At 47.6% G+C, this 23,232-nt stretch overlaps 2 protein-coding genes across 7 annotated transcripts in view; one reads left to right on the top strand and one right to left on the bottom strand.

Annotated features, from left to right (window-relative positions):
• Window positions 1-436: 436 nt before the first annotated feature.
• Window positions 437-4,390, bottom strand: ETFRF1 (electron transfer flavoprotein regulatory factor 1). 3 transcript variants are annotated; one of them, XM_068278027.1, is made up of 3 exons: window positions 4,337-4,390; window positions 1,513-1,613; window positions 437-1,204 (listed from the first exon to the last, which is right to left on the bottom strand). In XM_068278027.1, exons 2-3 carry the CDS (start codon window positions 1,555-1,557, stop codon window positions 989-991), a joined length of 261 nt encoding a protein of 86 aa, XP_068134128.1. In that variant the 5' UTR covers window positions 1,558-1,613; window positions 4,337-4,390; the 3' UTR covers window positions 437-988. The 3 variants fall into 3 exon arrangements, with proteins under 3 accessions (XP_068134128.1, XP_068134130.1, XP_068134129.1); XM_068278029.1 differs by having other exon boundaries at window positions 1,513-1,608; window positions 4,337-4,359; XM_068278028.1 differs by lacking the exon at window positions 4,337-4,390 and adding an exon at window positions 4,001-4,319.
• Window positions 4,372-23,232, top strand: part of DNAI7 (dynein axonemal intermediate chain 7) — a 169,162-nt gene continuing 150,301 nt past the window's right edge. For 3 of the 4 annotated variants that reach the window (XM_068278018.1, XM_068278017.1, XM_068278015.1), the window contains exons 1-6: window positions 4,375-4,456; window positions 12,400-12,423; window positions 15,361-15,466; window positions 17,674-17,765; window positions 20,904-21,008; window positions 22,175-22,312. In XM_068278018.1, coding sequence (XP_068134119.1) covers window positions 4,454-4,456; window positions 12,400-12,423; window positions 15,361-15,466; window positions 17,674-17,765; window positions 20,904-21,008; window positions 22,175-22,312 — 468 coding nt within the window. In that variant the 5' untranslated portion in view covers window positions 4,375-4,453. Of the gene's footprint in view, window positions 4,457-12,399; window positions 12,424-15,360; window positions 15,467-17,673; window positions 17,766-20,903; window positions 21,009-22,174; window positions 22,313-23,232 lie in introns of all 4 variants that reach the window. The other variant, XM_068278016.1, reaches the window with a different exon arrangement.

Here is a 23,232-nt window from a genome sequence, read left to right as displayed (position 1 = left end):
GTGACCTTCACTGATAAGAAATTCCAACTATAAAACACTTTCCTAGAAGAAAATGGCTTCTGAGAGCAAGAAAGAGATAAAAAGGGGGAAATTCTTATCAGTGAGGGTCACACTGTAGTCACTTCCTGTCTGAGTCAGGACTGAGTCAGCCACTTACATACCTGATATTTACCTCTTTCAGGCAGAGAAAGAAAAAAAGGAACACAGCATAGTTATTTGTGTGCTAGGCACTGTACATACCCATGTCTATCTCATTATGCCACATGTCAGTTGTGGTATCCTTTAAGGTCTCCTTAAAGTGGACCTGAACTCTTGCAGAGGACAGTAGGAAAAAGGAGAGAAATGCACCCTGTATGTATTTATAGTTTATCCTGTTTAATTCCCTCATTTATGTCTAATCACAAGTTGTTCATTTGAAAGCTCAGGCTGTTAACAATATGTCTGCTTCCATGAATCAGGAAGTAGAAACAAAGCAGATTTATTTTAGGATTTGTATCGGCTGTAACAAAGAAATGTTTTTTTGTTTAAAGGTTACTATGCTGCTGTGTATCTTTTAGAGCAGAAAGGAGGTTCTGAGTTCAGATCTGCTTTAAACCGGGAAAAAATGTAACTTTTCATCTAAGTCATTTGCACAATAGGATTCCTGAATAGGTAGTAAATTTGCATTTGTATCAGTGCAGTAACATATAGGTGCCCACTACAGTATAGAAACATTTTTAAAATGTAATTGGAACTGGAATTATTAAAAAGGCCTAGTTACAGGTGTGTGCATGCAACTAAAATTGTACAAATGCTAATTTACTACTCTTTCAGCAACCCCAGTACCGTATGTTCCAATATGACCCAGGAAAGCGTTACAAACTTTGCTACTTAAGAGCAGATCGTTAATAAACCTTGGCCTGGTTTACAGGATCACTTATGTCCTCCAGGACGCTTCATTACATGAGATCATAGCTAGAAGTCACAGTCCAGGCATAGTGTCCAATCCTCACTTCGGACTGTCCTCATAGTAGCGCTGCTTCATGGCCCGGTATTTCCGCAAGTAATAAAGCGCTTCCAGCTCTTTAATAACAAATTCTCCTCTGCCAATCAGCTCTTTAATCTTCTCAGGGTCGGTGACATCTTTGTTCTTCACAAAGGCTTTTTTTAGACGTTCCCTGAAGAATGTGGCGCCACCTGGGTATTCGCGGCCCAGGTACAGAAGCTGCGGCAAAAACAAAAAAATCAGTACAAAAGTGAGATCCATGATCCGGCATTAATGGAGCTAGGGGACCCAGCAGGAACTCTCATAGGGAAAATCCGCTAATGTGATTGTGTGGACAGTGCAGTTTTGGAGCTGCTAGGTTTCAGATAGGTTGCAGTAAACTACGCCCACACTATTTGGCCAATTACAACACTTTGTGCTGTAGAAGGTGCTGTGAATGGAGGACTGTTCCGTATGAGGTTTCTTGCTGGATCCCCTAAACTAGCGCCCACAATCCACCAGGAGGAGTCCTCAGAATATGAACTTACATTCTTGTAGAGCTTCACCACCTCTCCCCGCAAAGGGTTGGCCATTTCCACAGCTGGAGAACACCTCCTCCACTCAGAACATTGTATGGCCAATTCCTATACTGGAATAAAGAAACATTTCACAACCAATACACAGAGGGATACTCAGCTGGTGTCAGCGCCACACATGATCTGTAAAAGGGTTTCCTATAGCAGGGGTCCCCAAACTTTTTCGGTCAAGGGCCAAGGTCAACATACTTCAGACTGCTGGGGGGCTGGAACACATAAAATGATGTTGAAAACCATTACATTGAATCTACGTACTGATTCCCCCGCCAGTCTTGCCCGGAGGAGAACTCCCAGCAGCAGCCAATCAGTTATGCAGCGCCCGAAGAACGTCTTTACGCACCTGCCAGTGAAGCATACCCAGGTGACAACCTGCCGCCCAGTTGGACAGCAGTGTCACCTGATGCAGAATTGGATTGGAAGCCAGCGAATGACTGCTGGCCCGGCTTCTACAGTATGTGGATGGGTGGTGCCAGCACTGCTATTCTATATGCTGGCCACAGATATTTAAAGGTGCAGTGGGTCACATCTATAAGTTATAGTTTTGGTGTTTGGGGGCCAGTGAAAAAGCCTCAGGGGGCCGCATTTGGCCCGCGATCCTTAGTTTGAGGACCACTGTCCTATAGTATGGAAGAAAGGGTGGAGGGGAAGAAGGAAGACGTGACTTCTTGATGATAAACAATCAGGTGCTTCATTATATAACTGGTATTGTAAAATAAAAAAACTGGACTGAGACTCTTGGTGGTTACCTGTAACCTCCAAGCATCTGAAAGAATGAGAGAGTCCAGGAGCCCAATGGTGGATAGTGGGGGTATCTCCACTGAGCAAGTAAAGGAGTCTGTAGGTGTAGTGTAATAAGAGAAGTGCTAGACAGAAGGCCATTGTGTATAATGCAGCAGATACAGGTTCAGGGGTGTAACTACAGGGAAGCAGCCGGGGAGCCCAGGGATGTGAAGAGGACCAAACTTCTAACCTTACTCCTATAAAAAGCTCCATGCTTCAGATCCAGTGGTCCACTTCTTATGGGTGTGAAGATCTCGATTGCCACACTTGTTTTATGACCCTTGCAAGTGGGGCCTCTGGGCTGTGAGGGTCACCAAAGAGGAGGCAAGGGAAGAGGGTGTGAAAATTGAGGGGCCCCATCAAAATTTTGCTGGTGGGCCCCATGATTTGTAGTTACGCCCCTGCAGGTGGGGGTGGTTTCAATTCTATGGGCTCAGAGAGGAGAGTTATATATTCTATATGTACATCCAGGTAGGGGTATCTATTCTATAGGTACACGTGGGTGTGATTATCTATTCTATAGGGAAGGATAGCATAATCTATTCTACAGCAACAGCAGAGTGGGGTTGTCTATTTTATAGGTACAAGTGGGTTGGATTATGTATTCTGTAGGTTTGGGTGGAGGAGATAATCTGTAATATAAGTAAGGGTGGGTTTGTGTATTCTACAAGTACAGGAAATAGGACTGCACATCATGTAGGTACAGCTGAGCGAAGTGTAGCAAAGAATAAAGTGTAAATTGTAAAAGTATAATTGGGTGCAGTATAAACCATCAGTAATCTATATATAACATCATACACAAGAGATCAGTGAGTCCTCTTGTGTGAGCCTTGATCCCGGAGGCCAGAGGAGTCACTGGAGCAGATTTCTAAAAACCAGTGCCAGGAAAACTGGTGAAAAAGTGGAACAGGAGTCCAAATCATGGATTCTGATTGGTTGCTTTGAGTGACTGCCTCACTTCACATCTGAGTTACACCTGTTCTGATCTCATTTTCTTTGCAGTGTTTTTTATGAATCTGTCGCAGTATTCTGACAACTTATGGTACTTTGTATTACCAAAACTGCTGAACACTCATCCTGTCATTTCCTTGGTGTCTTGCAGGTCAATCTTGGCAACTAACCATTAAACTCAAGTTCTTCTTGTTTACCTCCACTTAAAACTAACAACCTTCTTACTGATGTCCATCCTTAACCAACCTACCTTAGCACCTAACCTTACCCCCTACCTCCCAACTTTTTTAGATGAGAAAGAGGGACACTTAAGTCATGCCCCTGCCACACCCCTAGTCATGCATACCATAAATATTTCATAAGAAAAATATGTTGTTTTATAATTCAAACCACACTGGTCCTTTCTATCCTGGTTCATTTTCCATCATACTAACAATTTAAAATGAGTAATATATCAATTTAAAGGATGTGAGTAAAGTGTAGAGTCAAACACATTTTTAGTAGAGAAATATATATATTTACATAGAAAGAGGGACAAAAGCCCTGAAAGAGGAAACAATTAGGAAGAAAGAGGGACAGGGCTCCCAAAGAGGGACTGTCCCTCCGAAACAGGGACAGTTGGGAGCTATGCCCTGCACACCCTGTGTATCCATAATACAACACACCCCTTCTCCACTTGTTGGCACCCAACCCCTCTACTCCTACTTACATTCCTGGCATGTAACCAACCCCCTTTTTTGCGGCCAACCAGACACCCAAAAGTTTCTTCTTCAGTTCCTATAAAGGATCCGCTCCTCCCAAAGGAGCCTAACCAATCTATATTGATTGGCACGTAAGCGCCCCAGCCGTCAATCCTGGATTCCTGTCACAGCTTAGATGCAAAGAAATATACCGGGAACTAAACCCCTCACATTCTACGTGGGACAAGATGGCGAGCTTCACCACACATCATCACAAGTAACCAGCTATTCCCAGTCTGTCCCTTCTACCGCCTAACCTGAACCTCACATGCCCTTCTAACAGCCCCTCTCTGCCCTCTACTCACCACTTCCGTCAACAACACGGCGCCCTCCGCGACGTCACTCCGTGCGACGCCCCTCCCTCGTCGTCATGACAACTGGAAGACGCCGCGCCGGGAACAGCTCGAGGAGAACGCTGCAGAATGGTGAGAATTCAATAGGACGGACTCCATCCCCTAATATCAACCCCACTCCCCCTAATATCGTGCTCCCTACCCCCTGCCAATCACCCCATGAGATGCATCCCTGTGCTCGGGGCCTCCTCCTCAAAATAAGTCCCACAAAGCAAGATGAAGCCTCAGGGAACCTTCCAATGGTGAAACTAGAACGTGGCAAAGAGGGCTTAAAGGGGTTCTGTGGATAGTTTTTAAAATTAAAAACTAACACTTACTTGGTGCTTCTACCGACCCCTGCAGCTGTCCTGTCCCGCGCCATCCTCCTACGATCCTCCATTCCCCGCCGCCAGTCACCGCCAGTCCAATTATTTGTCTAGCTAGACCAGGGGTGTCAAGCTCAAATACAAAGTGGGCCGAAATTGTACACTGGGACCTAGTCGCAGGCCAACCTCAATGTCTACTGGCCACCTTCCTCCCTTATACAGTTCTCTGGTGTCTAGAGGTCTTCCCTCCCCTATATAGTTCCCTGCTGTCTAGAGACCCCCAGCGTCCCCTATACAGTTCCCTAGTGTTTAGTGCTTTTCCCCTACCTCCCCATATGGCCTCTCTGGTGTTCTAGGGCTTCACCTATATAGCTTCCCTGGTTGTCTAGAGTGGGCCAAACATAATGCAAAGTGGGTAACCCACTTGAGGGCCAAATTTAATGGCTCTGAGCGCTAAACTTGGCCCGCGGGCCGAAGTTTGACATGTATGAACTAGACAAATACAACTGCGCCTGTGCAGCCGCGCGTGTCCTAGCTCCCGCTCGCGGTTCCGGGAGCTTACTGCGCAGTGTACTGTGCCTGTGCAGTAAGCTCTCGGAGACGGGAGCGAGGACGTGCGTGGCTGTGCAGGTGAAAATAAAAAGGAGATTAGTGCATGCAAAGTGAGATCTGACCAGAACTTGACAAGGATTTAAATAGGCCACAACACAAGAAAAAGCGTCCATCTAGGCATTCAATCATATAAGTCAAATTCGCCACAACATGATAAAGTAATCAATATCAAATTTTATTTAGGACTTATGCCTTGATTCATAAAATCAATTAAAACAATGCAGCACACAGACTGACAGATGGATATCACAAATAACAAACTTAACACAGGCTGCACTGTATGTGTGGGTGTGTTGCCACAGCCTATAGCATATAAACATAAGTTACACCTTCCACAATGTGGCACATATCCGCCGCTAATAGCTGTGGTAATAAATAATCACTCCTCACCCAGACCTGCAAAGTTGGTGGTCCACTGCCAGTCCGCGCCCCTCACGCGTTCCGTGACACCGTCACTTCTCCAGAAGACCACGGAAAACAACACTACAACACTATGCCACGGAAAACAACACTTGCACACAGCTTAATCGTGTCACGAAAAGTCCCTCTCGCAGACAGTTCCTAATGGTAATAGGCACAAGATAAGTCCCACTCCCAGACTCATGTAAGGTAGCAAGCGTGTATGCAGCTAGCAGAAGCGAAGGAGAGAAGCTTAGCGTGTTAGGAGGCAGAAAGTGAATGATTACTGAGGCTGCAGTTTTCCATAAGTAGGCAAAGAAATGTCCCCAAGGACGGATGATTACCTGCCTCGTTGACTTTACAGTCCAGGTTGATTGCAACACACTGCCTCACTGTTCCATAATCTGTCCATGTCCTCCTCACAAGCAAGTTTGCAAGTCCGTGGATGGAGGATGATGGGTAATTTCCAGTGTGGCTGATTGCGGAGCATAAACCAGCCGGTGAATCTTGGATCCTTCAGCGCGGACACTTCCGTACACCAGCGTTCACACACAGTCACGTGGGTAGGGCATCGGGTCCTCAAGCACCGACCGGTTTCGCGCATGCGCGCTTTCTCGGGGTGTGGCCAACCCATGACAGGCAGATGTATTTATACTTAAGTCCTTGTAGTTCTGCCCCGGGGCGGGTTGGAGCTTACAGAGGGTAGCAAGCGAAGCAGAGTGCAGGTGACAGCAGTAGGAGGGATTTAAAGAGTACCACCTATGGACCATTTAAATTAGCAAGTCATAGCAACAAAAATCAAACTGACACAACATCTGTGCAATAATCAGAGGAAGCTCATATTTCATGGAGTCCAACCATAGAGCATAAGAGCGGGGGAGGAGAAGTAGCATAGAAACCCTTTCTTGTCTCAGTTGAGTCAATTTTCAATTGGAGACGCCTCTACATATTGTATATGAGACATCAAAAAGGGGAGGAGGGGGGGGAGAGTTTAAGGACCTTTACATAGTCTATTTCTTTATCAGAGATCTAGAACTATGACAGGTCCAGAGGGCAGCAAACAATGCGGCAGGAAAAAGAAAAGGACTAGAATTTGTTTATAGAAAACATTGCAGCCCAAAATCTGCATTCTTTCTGCTTAAGTATCCTATCAAAGTCCCCTCTATGAGAAGAAATACTGAGTTTATGGATTCCCTTGACTTTTGACCCCACAAGATCGCCTCCATGAAAATCTTTGTAATGTTGCTCTTAGTCCTATATACTGTACAGCATACAGTTATATAAGATGACAAGACATATTATATATAAAAGTAAAGGGATGAAGCCAGCAGTTACAGGAAGCTGAAAGAGTGCAGCCTGTCACCTGCTTTAATACTGGTCACTAAAGAGTTAAATGTGACATCATCTGAGCCATACCCCCAAGCCTACAATTGGCTCAAACCCTCGTGGTATCAGGACACGCACAGTTGTTACTGCGCATGGCCTGGAAAGTCCCATGTTCCAGGCACCGGTCATCTTGTTCTGAAACATAACTGATGTTTACAGAACAAGACTGCCTATCTTTCTGTACATTGGGTAGATAAACTCTTTAACCTTGGCTGGTTCTGTGTAAAGCACAAACACCCATGTTCCAGTGTTTCTAGAAATGCTGTTTGAAGGCCTACAAATCTATATATGAGTCCTGCCCAACTTACCCTACATCTCTGACCTGGTCAGCAGATACACACCTGGCCGCCCATTTTGCTCCTCCAACAACCTCCCCCTGACCACCCCACACATCTTGCACTCCCATGTACGACTACAGGACTACACTGGAGCCACCCCCATCCCGTGGAACGCTCTCCCATTGCCCTTAAAGAGAGTCTGAATCGAATAAAAATTGCAATGTTTACCTTGTAGTACGCTTCAGGAGTCTTAGTAGAGATAAACCGCCGCATCCCCGCGCAAAACAAGGGCTTTAGACCCCCAAAATCCCTGGGGAAAAATCCGGGGAGAGCTTCCTGAAAGAGGCAGAGCTTTCTGCTGTAGCTCTGCCTCTACTGAAATCAATCGCCGCTGACCACCGCCTCTCCCCACCCCTCTCACTCTTCCTTCACAGAGAGTGGCGGGAATAGGTGGAGTTGCGCACGGCGATTGACGTCAGGAGAGGCAGAGCTACAGCTCAAAGCTCTGCCTCCCCAGGCAGCAAGATCGTGGATGTTTGCCCCGGGATTTGGGGGGTATAAACCCCTTGTTTTGCCATGGGGATGAAGCGGTTTACCTCTACTGAGACTCCTGAAGCGAAGTGCCAGGTAAAAATAGCAATTTTTATTCACTTCAGAGTCTCTTTAAGGCTTGCCCTCTCCTTCAGCACCTTCAAACAAGCCCTCAAAACTCACCCCTTCAATATGGCCTACCTCACCTCGCTGATGCCCTAACTCTCTCTGCCAAGAACCTCTTAATGCAGCCTCTCTCTTATTGTGTCACCATCCCCTCCCTTTAGGTTGTAAGCCTTCTCTCCTTCTGTATCCAACCTGATCATGCATCCTGCCTACAGTGTGAACTTGAATTATTGGAACTATTACTCCAGTGCATGAACTGGCCTTGTGTGTCTTACTGTTTATTGCCTGTATTCTGTTGTCCATCACCCTTATTATCATTGTCTGTAACCTTATTTATTGTCCAGCGCTGCATACAGTATGTTGGCACTATATAAATCCTATAAATAACAATAATGATTTATTCCTCTGTTCCGCATAACTGTCCCACATCTTCTGTATCACTCTGTCCCCCATAACTGTCCTGCATCCCCTGTATCACTCTGTCCCCCATAACTGTCCCAAATCTCCTGTGTCCCTCTGTCCCACATAACTGTCCTGCATCCCCTGTATCACTCTGTCCCCCATAACTGTCCTGCATCCCCTGTATTACTCTGTCCCCCATAACTGTCCCAAATCTCCTGTATCACTCTGTCCCCCATAACTGTCCCAAATCTCCTGTATCACTCTGTCCCCCATAACTGTCCTGTATCACTCTGTCCCCCATAACTGTCCCAAATCTCCTGTGTCCCTCTGTCCCCCATAACTGTCCTGCATCCCCTGTATCACTCTGTCCCCCATAACTGTTCCAAATCTCCTGTATCACTCTGTCCCCCATAACTGTCCTGCATCCCCTGTATCACTCTGTCCCCCATAACTGTCCTGCATCCCCTGTATCACTCTGCACCCCATAACTGTCCCAAATCTCCTGTGTCCCTCTGTCCCACATAACTGTCCTGCATCCCCTGTATCACTCTGTCCCCCATAACTGTCCTGCATCCCCTGTATCACTCTGTCCCCCATAACTGTCCCAAATCTCCTGTGTCCCTCTGTCCCACATAACTGTCCTGCATCCCCTGTATCACTCTGTCCCCCATAACTGTCCCAAATCTCCTGTGTCCCTCTGTCCCCCATAACTGTCCTGCATGCCCTGTATCACTCTGTCCCCCATAACAGTCCTGCATGCCCTGTATCACTCTGTCCCCCATAACTTTCCTGCATCCCCTGTATCACTCTGTCCCCCATAACTGTCCTGCATGCCCTGTATCACTCTGTCCCCCATAACTGTCCCAAATCTCCTGTGTCCCTCTGTCCCACATAACTGTCCTGCATCCCCTGTATCACTCTGTCCCCCTCAACTGTCCTGCATCCCCTGTATCACTCTGTCCCCCATAACTGTCCTGCATCCCCTGTATCACTCTGTCCCACATAACTGTCCTGCATGCCCTGTATCACTCTGTCCCCCATAACTGTCCTGCATCCCCGTATCACTCTGTCCCCCATAACTGTCCCAAATCTCCTGTATCCCTCTGTCCCCCATAACTGTCCTGCATCCCCTGTATCACTCTGTCCCCCATAACTGTCCTGCATGCCCTGTATCACTCTGCACCCCATAACTGTCCCAAATCTCCTGTGTTCCTCTGTCCCACATAACTGTCCTGCATCCCCTGTATCACTCTGTCCCCCATAACTGTCCTGCATGCCCTGTATCACTCTGTCCCCCATAACTGTCCTGCATGCCCTGTATCACTCTGTCCCCCATAACTGTCCTGCTTCCCCTGTATCACTCTGTCCCCCATAACTGTCCCAAATCTCCTGTATCCCTCTGTCCCCCATAACTGTCCTGCATCCCCTGTATCACTCTGTCCCCCATAACTGTCCTGCATGCCCTGTATCAGTCTGCACCCCATAACTGTCCCAAATCTCCTGTGTCCCTCTGTCCCACATAACTGTCCTGCATCCCCTGTATCACTCTGTCCCCCATAACTGTCCCAAATCTCCTGTGTCCCTCTGTCCCCCATAACTGTCCTGCATGCCCTGTATCACTCTGTCCCCCATAACAGTCCTGCATGCCCTGTATCACTCTGTCCCCCATAACTGTCCTGCATCCCCTGTATCACTCTGTCCCCCATAACTGTCCTGCATGCCCTGCATCACTCTGTCCCCCATAACTGTCCCAAATCTCCTGTGTCCCTCTGTCCCACATAACTGTCCTGCATCCCCTGTATCACTCTGTCCCCCATAACTGTCCTGCATCCCCTGTATCACTCTGTCCCCCATAACTGTCCTGCATCCCCTGTATCACTCTGTCCCCCATAACTGTCCTGCATCCCCTGTATCACTCTGTCCCCCATAACTGTCCTGCATGCCCTGTATCACTCTGTCCCCCATAACTGTCCTGCATCCCCTGTATCACTCTGTCCCCCATAACTGTCCCAAATCTCCTGTATCCCTCTGTCCCCCATAACTGTCCTGCATCCTCTGTATCACTCTGTCCCCCATAACTGTCCTGCATGCCCTGTATCACTCTGCACCCCATAACTGTCCAAAATCTCCTGTGTCCCTCTGTCCCACATAACTGTCCTGCATCCCCTGTATCACTCTGTCCCCCATAACTGTCCCAAATCTCCTGTGTCCCTCTGTCCCCCATAACTGTCCTGCATGCCCTGTATCACTCTGTCCCCCATAACAGTCCTGCATGCCCTGTATCACTCTGTCCCCCATAACTGTCCTGCATCCCCTGTATCACTCTGTCCCCCATAACTGTCCTGCATGCCCTGCATCACTCTGTCCCCCATAACTGTCCCAAATCTCCTGTGTCCCTCTGTCCCACATAACTGTCCTGCATCCCCTGTATCACTCTGTCCCCCATAACTGTCCTGCATCCCCTGTATCACTCTGTCCCCCATAACTGTCCTGCATCCCCTGTATCACTCTGTCCCCCATAACTGTCCTGCATCCCCTGTATCACTCTGTCCCCCATAACTGTCCTGCATCCCCTGTATCACTCTGTCCCCCATACCTGTCCTGCATGCCCTGTATCACTCTGTCCCCCATAACTGTCCTGCATCCCCTGTATCACTCTGTCCCCCATAACTGTCCCAAATCTCCTGTATCCCTCTGTCCCCCATAACTGTCCTGCATCCCCTGTATCACTCTGTCCCCCATAACTGTCCTGCATGCCCTGTATCACTCTGCACCCCATAACTGTCCCAAATCTCCTGTGTCCCTCTGTCCCACATAACTGTCCTGCATCGCCTGTATCACTCTGTCCCCCATAACTGTCCTGCATGCCCTGTATCACTCTGTCCCCCATAACTGTCCTGCATGCCCTGTATCACTCTGTCCCCCATAACTGTCCTGCATCCCCTGTATCACTCTGTCCCCCATAACTGTCCCAAATCTCCTGTATCCCTCTGTCCCCCATAACTGTCCTGCATCCTCTGCATCACTCTGTCCCCCATAACTGTCCTGCATGCCCTGTATCAGTCTGCACCCCATAACTGTCCCAAATCTCCTGTATCCCTCTGTCCCACATAACTGTCCTGCATGCCCTGTATCACTCTGTCCCCCATAACTGTCCTGCATCCCCTGTATCACTCTGTCCCCCATAACTGTCCTGCATGCCCTGTATCACTCTGTCCCACATAACTGTCCTGCATCCCTTGTATCACTCTGTCCCCCATAACTGTCCTGCATCCCCTGTATCACTCTGTCCCACATAACTGTCCTGCATGCCCTGTATCACTCTGCCCCCCATAACTGTCCCAAATCTCCTGTATCCCTCTGTCCCACATAACTGTCCTGCATGCCCTGTATCACTCTGTCCCCCATAACTGTCCTGCATCCCCTGTATCACTCTGTCCCCCATAACTGTCCCAAATCTCCTGTGTCCCTCTGTCCCACATAACTGTCCTGCATCCCCTGTATCACTCTGTCCCCCATAAATGTCCTGCATCCCCTGTATCACGCTGTCCCCATAACTGTCCTGCTTCCCTCTGTCCCCCATAACTGTCCCACATCTCCTGTATCCAGCGCTGCGTAATATGTTGGCGCTTTATAAATACAATAAATAATAATAATAATATCCCTCTGTCCCACGTAACTGTCCTGCATCCCCTTTATCCATCTGTCCCCCATAAATGTCCTGCATCCCCTGTATCCCTCTGTCCCCATAACTGTCCTTTATACCCTGTATCCCTCTGTCCCCATTACTGTTCCACATCCTCTGTATCCCTCTGTCCCCTGTAACTGTCCCGCATCCTCTTTATCTCCCTGTTCCCACTTTTGCATACCCTCCATCCCATAATGTGTAGAGTGTAGAAATATGACAGATAATATTCCCTGTGTGATATATTATAATCTATAACCTATTTCATCCTCTTTTTGTGTATTATTGTAGAAACGCAGGAAGGGAAAGAAGAAGGTAGGAGGAGAAAGTGATTCATAGTATAGAAATGAGATTAGACAGTATAGTGTTTATAGTGATTTATGATGTTGGTTGCACAGGCTACATTAAAAATGTGTGCACATGCCAGACTGAACTCAGTTGCGATGGCTGTCCATGGCTGTTTCAGCTTAGGGGTCTCCCCAGGTCACTAAAATAGTCAGTGTGCCAGATCTATAAGCAACAGCAACAGACACATTTTTCCGCTCCGTAGCCTGCCAGCTGGAAAATATTGTACCTGGGCATCTTAATACTGATGGTTCTGACTTGATGCCGAGAGGTTTTAGACTTCTCCATTTCCTCATGGGGGTTTCTTGGGGATGTCTACAGTATATTTTTAGAACCGCTATAGCAGGGGGAGGAGAGCTTCTGCTAGCGAGTGCTGCAGGTGTGCAGAGCTGGGTACACGGGCATGGGGAACAGTTTAATGATCACTACTATTCAAAGTATCTATAGAAGTGATTATTACCAGCACAGGACCAATAGAAAGCTAATATTACAGTTGAGGTAGGGCCCCTTGGGGTCCCCTGTAGCCCAAGGGCCCCGATGCGGTCACAACCTCTGCACCCCGTATTGCTACGCCCCTGCTGCATTCTTCTTCTCTCTCAGGAACTCACGGTTAGATTTCCGCACACTTGCTGCACCTGTTGTCATGGACTCCTTCATCCATGATGGACTCTTATGTTTTCCCGGGACTCTGAGGGTGAGATAGCAGCACCCCCGTGTTCCCAGCTCTGCAGGCTCCACCCAATACTGATCTCCGTTCTGGATGCAGTGACTTTTTTTGGGCCCTTTTATACTAAGAATCGTGCTGTAATGTTATTGCGTTTCTTCTCAATTTCTACTGCTGCGATTGGACGGTGATCTGTCAGGTGTGCGGTGCGTTTGCGTTTTGCGCTGAAAAAAAAAAAACAAGTGGGAAATATTTTTAGTTGTTGAATCATGAGATAATTGTGGGGAAATGGTATAGCGGTGCAATTACTTTACAATTTTCCTGCGCATGTAAAATGTAACATTACAGCCATTGCGCTCAGGAGAAAATCGTGCTGCAAACAGTGTGCACTAATGGAAATGTTCAACATGGTTTCCATTAGATTCACGCTAATTAGCATTTGGTGATCCAAAGCGATCAGAATCGGATCACAAAACGCTGGTAGTGGAAAGGGGCCCTTTAACATGATGGACAAGGCATGACTGAAGGTCAGAGGGCGTATGAGCCTGTATGATATCCAACCAATAGGCAGCCAGTCTAACTGGAGACACTGGATGGGACAGCGATGAAATCAACCCTTATTTGAACAAAGACGTTTCTATAGTCCTAATCATGGAGATGTTTCGGTGGCCATACACTTATAGATGGGCACCCAATTTGGCCAAAAGATAGATCTCTTTCTGAGATTAGAATCTGCCACACTCTACACCCAGATTTTAAATAGATTTCAGCATGAAATATATGCAAAAAGGTTTATGTACCGTGTTAGCCAAACAAATTATGTAGATAGAAAAACAAAGGGCTTGGCAACGCACGTTCCTTTAAATGTCGGCTGCTGCTGTGAAGTATCTTTACTAGTGCGGCTGCTACTATATTGATTAACATTGATAATTAACTTTAATTAACACAGTAGCAGCCGTGCTAGTGAAGTATTGTCGCGATACTTCACAGCAGCGGCTGGCATTTAAGCGCGTTGCTAATGTAAGCAGCATGCGTAACTAAGGAATGCACGCTATGCTGCTGGACTGCAAGCAGCGTGCCTCCCTGAATTTAGGTCAACCTGCTGCCATGGATATACAGTGTTTATGTATATATATATATATATATATATATATATATATATATATATATATATATATCACTGTTCTCCCCAGAAATGTTTTCCAGCCCGGTGGCATGAAATAATACCCCGGTGGCATGAAATAATAGCTGTGTGGCATGAAAAAGAAGCCGGGCAGAGCGAGATGAGAGAATGCAGGGCCGGTGCTTCTGTGCACAACTCTGCTTATCCTACCTGATAACACCTAAGTGTCTCTGCTTCCCATGTCCCTGTGTGTGTCCTTTTGCGTTCTGCACATGTTCAGAGACGCAGAGACATTAAGGGGAAGTGACGTGCGGCTTGCAGGGGAGGACAGGGCCGAGGGGCGGGCGGGCGCATGCGCGGTGACAGATCTAGAGCCCGTTTTGAATGGACTTAGGTCGGCTAGTAGTATATAATGAGTAGAACCGGTGACAGCTGGGTACTCATCAAAACTAGCCGGGTGCAGCACCCGGCTAAAAGAGCCTGGGGAGAACACTGTATATTCAGTATATATATTGCTATAGCATTGCAGCTTCATGAATCAAGCCCAACGTTTTGTAAAAGTAATACCTTTTAATGGCTAACTGATAGAGTTAAACTATGCAAGCTTTCTGAGATCTAGCTTTAGCACGAAATATAAAAATCTCTGGAGCAGCCGCTACCTCCGCAGGTAATACTGTCCTTCATATCTCGGCAGCCCGAGATTTTCCAGCAAGTCAAATCGCTACATGAGACCAATATCTTCCCTAAATTGGTTGAATTGTCGATCGGGCATGCCCTTGGCGGCACTGATTTATTTTTTTTATTGAATTGGATGGTCGACCGGCCCCCAAGTCAACATATCTATGGGCGCCTTAATAAGGAGAGATAAGGAGTTCACACTCCTTGGCAGGGTTACATTCTGCTACCACCACTACCTTGTGGGGGAGACACCCTACCAGTGTGTCAGAGCACTGTGGGAAGTCACTGGAGCACTTGGAGGAAACCCTGTCGAGCTCCAGCAGATGTCATGGTTTGTAGAAGTGTTGAGTTGAAATGACAGTTGGAAATCTGCACATGTGTGGAGTGTTGCGATTTTTGCAGTTATGCATGTCGGAATTATAACATCTATTTCTGTATCCAGTCATCAAAAGCGACGTCGGCCTCTTCCCGGAAGAAGGGGAAGTCGGGGAAGGCGGAGAGGCTGCGGCTACAGAAGGAGGAAGAGGAACGCCGGCAGAGAGAGGAAGGTCTGTTCATACTGCCGCAATATCTCCCCGTCTCCAAGCAGGTCTTCATTCTACAATCCACGCTGTATACAATGTACATGAGTGGGCTCACAGAGGCTCTGTGTAACTGCATATAGTAATTGCCATTACATACGACTTCTTTAAAAATGTGCTCCTTAAAGTACACCTGAGATGAAGGAAAAAGTTGAGTCACTTTAAAGTGAACCTGATCTCTTGCACAGGACACAAGGAAAACATAACAGAAATGCACCCTGTATGTATTTAAAGAGTTTAGCCTGTGCAATTCCCCTTCATTTGTGTCTAATCACTAGCTGTAATTTGATCTCCCCGTGTCACATGACTGCCTATGGCAGATAAGCCCATTTGAAAGCACAGGCTGTAAACAATATGTCTGCTTCCATGAAAGCAGGAAGTAGAAACTGCAGATTTATTTTAGGATTTGGATCGGCTGTAACAAAGAAATGTTTTTTTGTGTAAAGGTTATTATGCTGTTTTGTATCTTTGAGAGCAGAGAGGAGTTCTGAGTTCAGGTCCACTTTAACAAGGCTTCTTCCAGCTCTCCTGTGGTCTGTTTAGTCCCTCAGTGTCCTCTCAGTCTCCTCCATTGTTCAGTTGTCATACCTGTCTAAATCTGCGACTGGCTGAGTTGCACGCTACTGCACATGTGCGGCTACTCGCCTTCTCGATCGCACTCCCGTTGCAAGGAGACTTCTGTGCCTGAGCAGTTGGTTAACCCTTTTGGAACCGGCTGCCTAACCCCCCCTTAAGGACCGGGCAATTTTGCATGGGGAGGAGGCACGTTGGGGGGGGGGGGGGGGTAAGGCAGCCGGATCCCTGGTAGGTCTAGCTGGGCCTGGTGTCCATGGTGTAGCCAGGTGTCCCTCCTGTAGCCAGCAGCCTTTACTCACCTCCCAGGCTTCAGTGATGAGCAGCTGTGGACCCCTCCACTCTGACTGGCATCCCCGCTGGTACTGCCGCTAAGTTCTGGGACGCGGCTTGACGCGGCACTTATGTCAGAGCGAGCAGGGATGCCGGCCAGAGCGGAGGGGAACGTCAGGAAGGTGAGTGGATCCTCTTCTCTTCCCCCCCACCATTGCAGCCTAACAGTAATCACTATGATGCGCCGGGCGATCGTAGTGATCAGTAGCCAGACGCGATGGCTCCTGATCACTGAGCGGAGATGTCAGCTGTCATATGACAGCTTAATCTCCCCTCTCAGGTGCACACGATTGCGTCGGGAGCGGAAACAGCGGGCGGCGTAAATAATACGCCGCTTTAGGCTTAGAGTGCGTCGTAGGATTTACCTATGGCGGTCCCCAAAGGGTTAAGGTTTGTAACTGCAAGCACAGAATGCCCCCAACTATGGGGGAATGATTGAGGAGACACAACACCGTGCATGTGCAGTAACCCACAACCAAGCTGAGTGCGGCAAAGGAGACTGGGAGGAAACCGAGAGACCTAACGGGAAAAACCACAGGTAAGTAAAACTAAACTTTTTCATTTTGTCTCAGGTTTACTTTAAAGGACAACTGAAACAAGAGGGATATGGAGGCTGCCATATTTATTTCCTTTTTAACATTTGACATTGCCTGGGTGCCTTGCTGATCTTCTGCCTCTAATACATTTAGCCACAGACCCTGAACAAGCATGCAGCAGATCGGGTGTTTCTGACATTATTGTCAGATCTGACAAAATTAGCTGCATGCTTGTTTCTGGTGTGATTTAGACACTACTGCAGCCAAATAGATCAGCAGGGCTGCCAGGCAACTGGTATTGTTTAATAGGAAATAAATATTGCAGTCTCCATATCCCTCTCGCTACAGTTGTCCTTTAAAAGAGAAATGAAGTTAGAGGGATATGAAGGCTGCCATATTTATTTCCTTTTTAAAGTAATACTGTACCAGTTGCCTGCCTGTCCTTCTGTTCCTCTGCCTCTAATACATTTAGCCATAGACCCTGAACAAGCCTGCAGCAGATGAGGTGACTATCCCTATGTTCACATTCCTTTTTACATATGCTTTATTGCTGCTTCTGCTCTGTAATTACAAGGTAGGTTCCTCCAGGGAAATAGCTGCCGTTTTGTACGTCAGGCACCCCTTCCCAGCTGCAGGTTGGTTGGAATATAGCGGCAGTAGTGAAATATTACAGGAAGAGTTGTATGTGAAAGACAAAGACCTTTGTTCTGACATAGGGCAATTTTTCTGCAGAGGAAGCACGATTACTGGCTGAGCAGATAGAGGAGGCGCGGCTGGAGAGGGAACGCCTGGAGAGGGAGGAGCTTGAGCGCCTGGAGGCGAAGGTGAGGCGGAGCTGATTGTCATGTGATCATCTGTAGGGAGGGCCAATGAGAAGGGAATAATTCCAGCTCTTATGCAAATTTCATGCAAATTATGTGTGGCTTGGAACTGGGCCAATCAGAATCAGCAGGTTTTTATCCTGCAACTTCCAACAGCTCAAGCCATACGGATAATGCTAAATGCTAAACCGAATAAAATGTATACACAAGTCAAACAATAATAGTAAAAATCTCAGTAGCAACACAGTCTGTTTAATAAGCTATGTGGTCATGGGGTGGTGACTGCAGCCACCACAAGCTGCGCACCCCTCACTTGCCACAGCCAGGCCAACTGCTTAGATTAATAGACAAAAGGGGTCTGGATGTTGTCACACCTTAGTCTAAAGGTGGCCATACATTCGGCAACCTAGTGGTCGATTGACCATCCGCTTCAATTATTATAATTTAATGAAAATCGGGGGCCGCCTAGAGCATGCCTGATCAATGATGCTGCTACTAATATCAGCCCGAAATTGGTCACATGTATGGATGCTGCAAGATGTACGGCTGACATGCTCGATCAGGAGCGTGGCGGTAATGCATTTGATATCAGATCGAGTGACGAATGCAACGGCACACACGCCCGCGTTATGCCGGCAAGAGGACGGAGCATGGAGCCAGCGGCGGACACCAACAGGTAAAGTATACTGCACGGGCAACTGGGGCACATTTTACATAGGGGGACAGCGCCGTGGGGAGGGGGGGCAAGTCAGTGGCGTCACAAGGCCGATTCTCAAGATATTTCATGCTGAAATCGATTGAGAATTAGTCTGCGGTGTATGGGCAGCCAACAGATTCGATTAGAGAGATATCTGTCTCTTGGTCGATCTGCCCATACATTTGTCTGATGTATGGACACCTTAACACATATATCAAAGTCCAGTAATTGACCGCTGTGCTGTAGTCATGTAAGGTAAATTCCTCCCTATAAAAAAGTGAAATTGACCAGCACTGCTCTATGGTAATTGTTACTTTCCACCATCAACACCACTTAGAGAGCGACTCGCCGACCCTGGTGGAGCACTACTGACAATGGTCACAATCGCATGACGCCCAGGCTCTCCTCGCCTCTCTGGCATATTCCACCTCTGCAGTCTCCTCCAAATGTCAGCAGTGTCACTTTGTTTTTGTTTAACAATTGCCTCAAAGCCATTAAAAAACCTTTATTGTGCAACAATGTTTAAAAAACAGTATCATTTCTTCAAAATTGCACTTTGTAATAAGTAGAGTGTTGCCTGCTGGCTCTCCCAAGCTTGGTGTCCCAGGTGGACCAACCGCTATGGTGGCGTTGCACTGGTGTCCCTCACCTCGCTCTGTGGTACTGGCAGAAAAGATGGAGAAGCGTCTGCAGCCCCAATTCATCCTTACTTTAATATAGATTCAGTGTGTGTTAAAAATTAAGTTAACGATGAAACATGCGCCTCCTGTATCTCTCCTGTATCTCTCTATTGCAGGGGTGCCCACACTATTTCGGCTCGCAAGCTACTTTTAAATTTGCAGAGACCAAGAAATCTACCAACATTTTGAATGCTAAGCATAGTAAATAGCTGTAGAATCCTTCTCTCTCAAACTCCCCCCCCCCCCCCCCCCCCACACACACACACACACACACACACACACACACACGCACGCACGCACGCGCGCGCGCACGCACACACACACGCGCGCGCGCACGCACACACACACACACACACACACACACACACACACACACACACATTGTCAAGATCAGCCCCCAGGTACAGATGTCCCCTGTATAGGTAGCCAGGCATAGGTACCCCCGGTATGGGTAGATAACTATAGGTGCCCCAATACAGGTAGCTAAGTATTGTTTCCCCCATTATAGGTAGCTAAGTATAGGTGACTAGTACAGGTAGCTAAGTATAGGTGACTAGTACAGGAGTATAGGTGCCTAGTATAGGTAGCTAAGTATAGGTGCCTAGTATAGGTAGCTAAGTATAGGTGCCTAGTACAGGTAGCTAAGTATAGGTGCCCAGTATAGGTAGCTAAGTATAGGTGCCCCCATTATATGTAGCTAAGTGTAGGTGCCCCCATTATAGGTAGCTAAATATAGGTGCCCAGCATAGGTAGCTAAGTATAGGCGCCCAGTACAGGTAGCTAAGTATAGTTAGCTAAGTAAAGGTGCCCAGTACAGATAGCTAAGTATAGGCGCCCAGTATAGGTAGCTAAGTATAGGTGCCCAGTATAGTAATCACTTACCTCCCACCAGCTCCAGCGGTGGTGTCTGCGGCTCGTTCCAGTCTCCCCTCCTTCAGCTGTGGCTCCTCCTTCATGGATGGTGGATGAGAAAGCTGGCGGTCAAGAGAAGCAGGCTTTCGGTCTGGTGGGTGGTGCGGATGGCAAATGTGGCCGTGTCCCATCAAATTCTGCTGCCAGCTCTGCTTGTGGCTAATCAGGAAAGGGATGGGGAGGGGAGACGCGCAGCTTAAGGGGAGAGGCCGGCAGCAGAATTTGATGGGACGTGGCTGCAATCTACAGCTGCCGGCAGCAACGCTGCCATGATCTACCCAGCAGTTGGTCGCGAACCCCTGCTCTATTCCCTGCCTGTCATCAGTCAGGTAGCCTGCAATTCATATGTTGGTTAAAAAGGGTGGGACATGCATAGACTTTTTTTACAAGTACATTTGATTGGTCACAGTTCAAAGCTGCATGCAATTTGCATGCAAGGTGGTTGAGTGCCTGGAATTGAAGTTGAGGTGGAGCTGAGTGTCCTGTGATCATCTGAGATGTAAATGATTCAAACCTCCATGCAGTGTTCATGCTAATTATTTGCCGCTTGGAACTTGGCCAATCAAAATCAGCAGGAAGTGCATTTGATTGCTCGCACTTCCAAGCTGCATACAATTTGCATGCAACTGGGAAATCTTAGCAACTCACCGACTATTTCAAATGATCTGTTGACAGTTTATTGTTCTTGTTTTTTTTTATTATAGAAAGACATCTGTATGTGTTTTGTGTACCCCGTTCCAGCCCTTTTCAGCACAATTTTCACAGTGTTCCTCCCATTACTGTTATTACTCTGAGCATATCCTATTGGTTATTCTTCTGCGTCACACCCATCTCTCTATCTTCCAATGGCAGCAATTGGAGCGGCGGGAGGAGGAGCTGGGAGAGTACCGGCTGCTGGTGGATGAGAAGCTGGAGGCGGCAGCTCGCTGGAAGAAGGATCTACGCCTGAGGGCAAAGGTTCCACTATATACATCAAGAGCCAGAATATTTGTCTTATTGTAGTCTTGCAGATAAAGCTGAATATAGCCCACAGAGAAGGAAGGAGACCACCGCAGAAATCTCAGGACATTGTTGGGGATGTATTATTCTATGCAACTGTTTAGTGCTAGAACCCTCTAGGGATATGTTCTTGTGGCTGCGCTCCTGTCCATGTGAGTGTGGCTGTACCGCGAGTATATAAGTGCGAGTACGGCCAACGCCTGTGCAGTACCCGGAAGCCAATCGTGCATGTCTTTTTCCACCATGCATGGGCGGGTTCATACTACCGCGCAGACACCTATCATGCTAGCGCATGCGTATTACAGCCGCGCTTTTACACAGACTGGAGCGCGTCTGCAAATTGAAAGAGGATCCTGTCTAGCAGAGCATGCATGTAATTAAGGCGATGGGAAATTTGAGCGCAGGGCAAAGCCAAAAAACGGCTCACCCTGCAATTGCAAATGTCCCGGCGGTGTTAGTTACTCTTCCCCCTCCAGGCCGCCGTGGACACAGTAGAAGACGTAATTCGAATTATGCTGTTTTTATAGTAATTTGGGCTTCGTCTTTTGATGGCGCCCAAATTACTGTCTGAACGCCGCTATAGCTGTATTTCAATTATGGCTTAGGTGGGGCATGTTGTGCCCAAATTTTCTGCACCCTTTTTGACTGTCTGGCCAGCAGAGGTGGGTCAGTGAGGACTTAGGAAGCCTTTGGACTACCCAGAAGCTTTCCTCTACCGATTGTAACTTTTACTTTTTTACATACACATTCTTGGTTGTCCTTGTCTTACGAATGGTTAAAAAATAATGCTTGCCAGTGCCGTAAAATAGATTTGATTATCTTCATGATGAGTTGGGGATGCCTCCTGTTCTAAATACCTGTTTGACACAGGACTACACTTCCCATGATCCCTAGTGATGACTGTTAGATGTTTATCTCCAGCTGACACTGAATCCTAATGGATAATATCAGTTTATACCTCATTTACAGCGAACCTTGATCAGTGGAGGGTCGGGGATGTGTCTAGAGATTTTCCAATATCTCCAAATTCCTCTTTGATGTATTGTACTGCATTCCCAAAATCTTTCTTTATTTGCTTTTATATCTGGAGATTTAATTTATATTCTTGATGTTGATATTCACAGTGGGATCGCTACATGCTTTGTGATGGGAGCCCAGATCCCACCATACGCCAGCAGATTAACACCTACATGAGCCTGTGGAGTGAAGAGAAGGATGAGGACTTCCAGTCTGTGCTGAATAAGAGCAATCTGGTCCTCAGAGTGAGTCCCCTCCCCTCTTCACCTCCCCTGCCCCCATCCAATGCCCTCCCCTCGTTTCCTCTCCGCCTCTCCCCTTACCTCTTCTACTCCCCTTCCCTTCTCTCCTCCCCTCCTTTACCCACCTCTCCCCCTCCGCTTACCGTCTATCCTCCCCTGCTCTTCTTTCCTAACCACCTCTACCTCCTCTGTCCCCTCCTCCACTCCCCTTCTCTCCTTTCCTCATATGCTACTCTCCTCCCCTGCTCCTCCCTTTTACTCCCCTCTTCCGCTCCCCTTCTCATCCACTCCTTCTCTCGCCTCCCCTCCTCCTACAAACCCCTCCCCTCCTCCGTTTCCCTTCTCTGCTCCCTTTCCTTCTCTCCTCTCCTCATATTCTCCTCTTCTCCCCTTTCCTCCTCCTCCTCTCCCCTAACCTCTACTCCCCTCCTCCGCACCCCTTCTCTCCTCCCTCCTCCGCACCCCTTCTCTCCTCCCTCCCTCCCCTCTTCTCCTCTCTCTCCCCTTACCCCCCTCCTCTGATCCTTTTCTCTCCTCCTCTCCCCTAACCTCCTCTACACGCCCTTCCCTATTCTCCTCCCCTTCTCTCCTACTATCTTCTCCTGACTTTACCCCTCCTTGAGCTTCACAATTCTGGTACATTATAGATAATAACGGAGGTATAGAGTTAGTAAAAGATCGATATCTACACGATTGACCACTTACCACCTGCTGCCGTAGTTCCCTGGATATTACATCATATATACCGTATATCAGCAGAGATCCCATGTGATGTCCCTCTCCCCATCGCAAATACAAGCTGTGTACTGCTCATTGCAATACAAAGCTATGGAGCCTCGCTGTCATACCGCTCCTGCCCATGGCTATTTATGGTGAAGTAGGATGAAGATGTACACAGACAGTTCCGCTCATGCTATAATAAA

The sequence above is a fragment of the Hyperolius riggenbachi genome, chromosome 3 (genome assembly GCF_040937935.1).
Source record: "Hyperolius riggenbachi isolate aHypRig1 chromosome 3, aHypRig1.pri, whole genome shotgun sequence".
Lineage (NCBI taxonomy): Eukaryota > Metazoa > Chordata > Amphibia > Anura > Hyperoliidae > Hyperolius > Hyperolius riggenbachi.
This window is presented reverse-complemented; position numbering and strand designations above follow the sequence as displayed.

Bases quoted from the DNA above. Each gene is read 5' to 3' on its own strand.
- ETFRF1 (XM_068278027.1), bottom strand. From the start codon at position 1,557: ATGGCCAACCCTTTGCGGGGAGAGGTGGTGAAGCTCTACAAGAAT. The intron at 1,205-1,512 runs GTAAGTTCATAT...TTTTTGCCGCAG, and splicing joins TGGTGAAGCTCTACAAGAAT to CTTCTGTACCTGGGCCGCGA.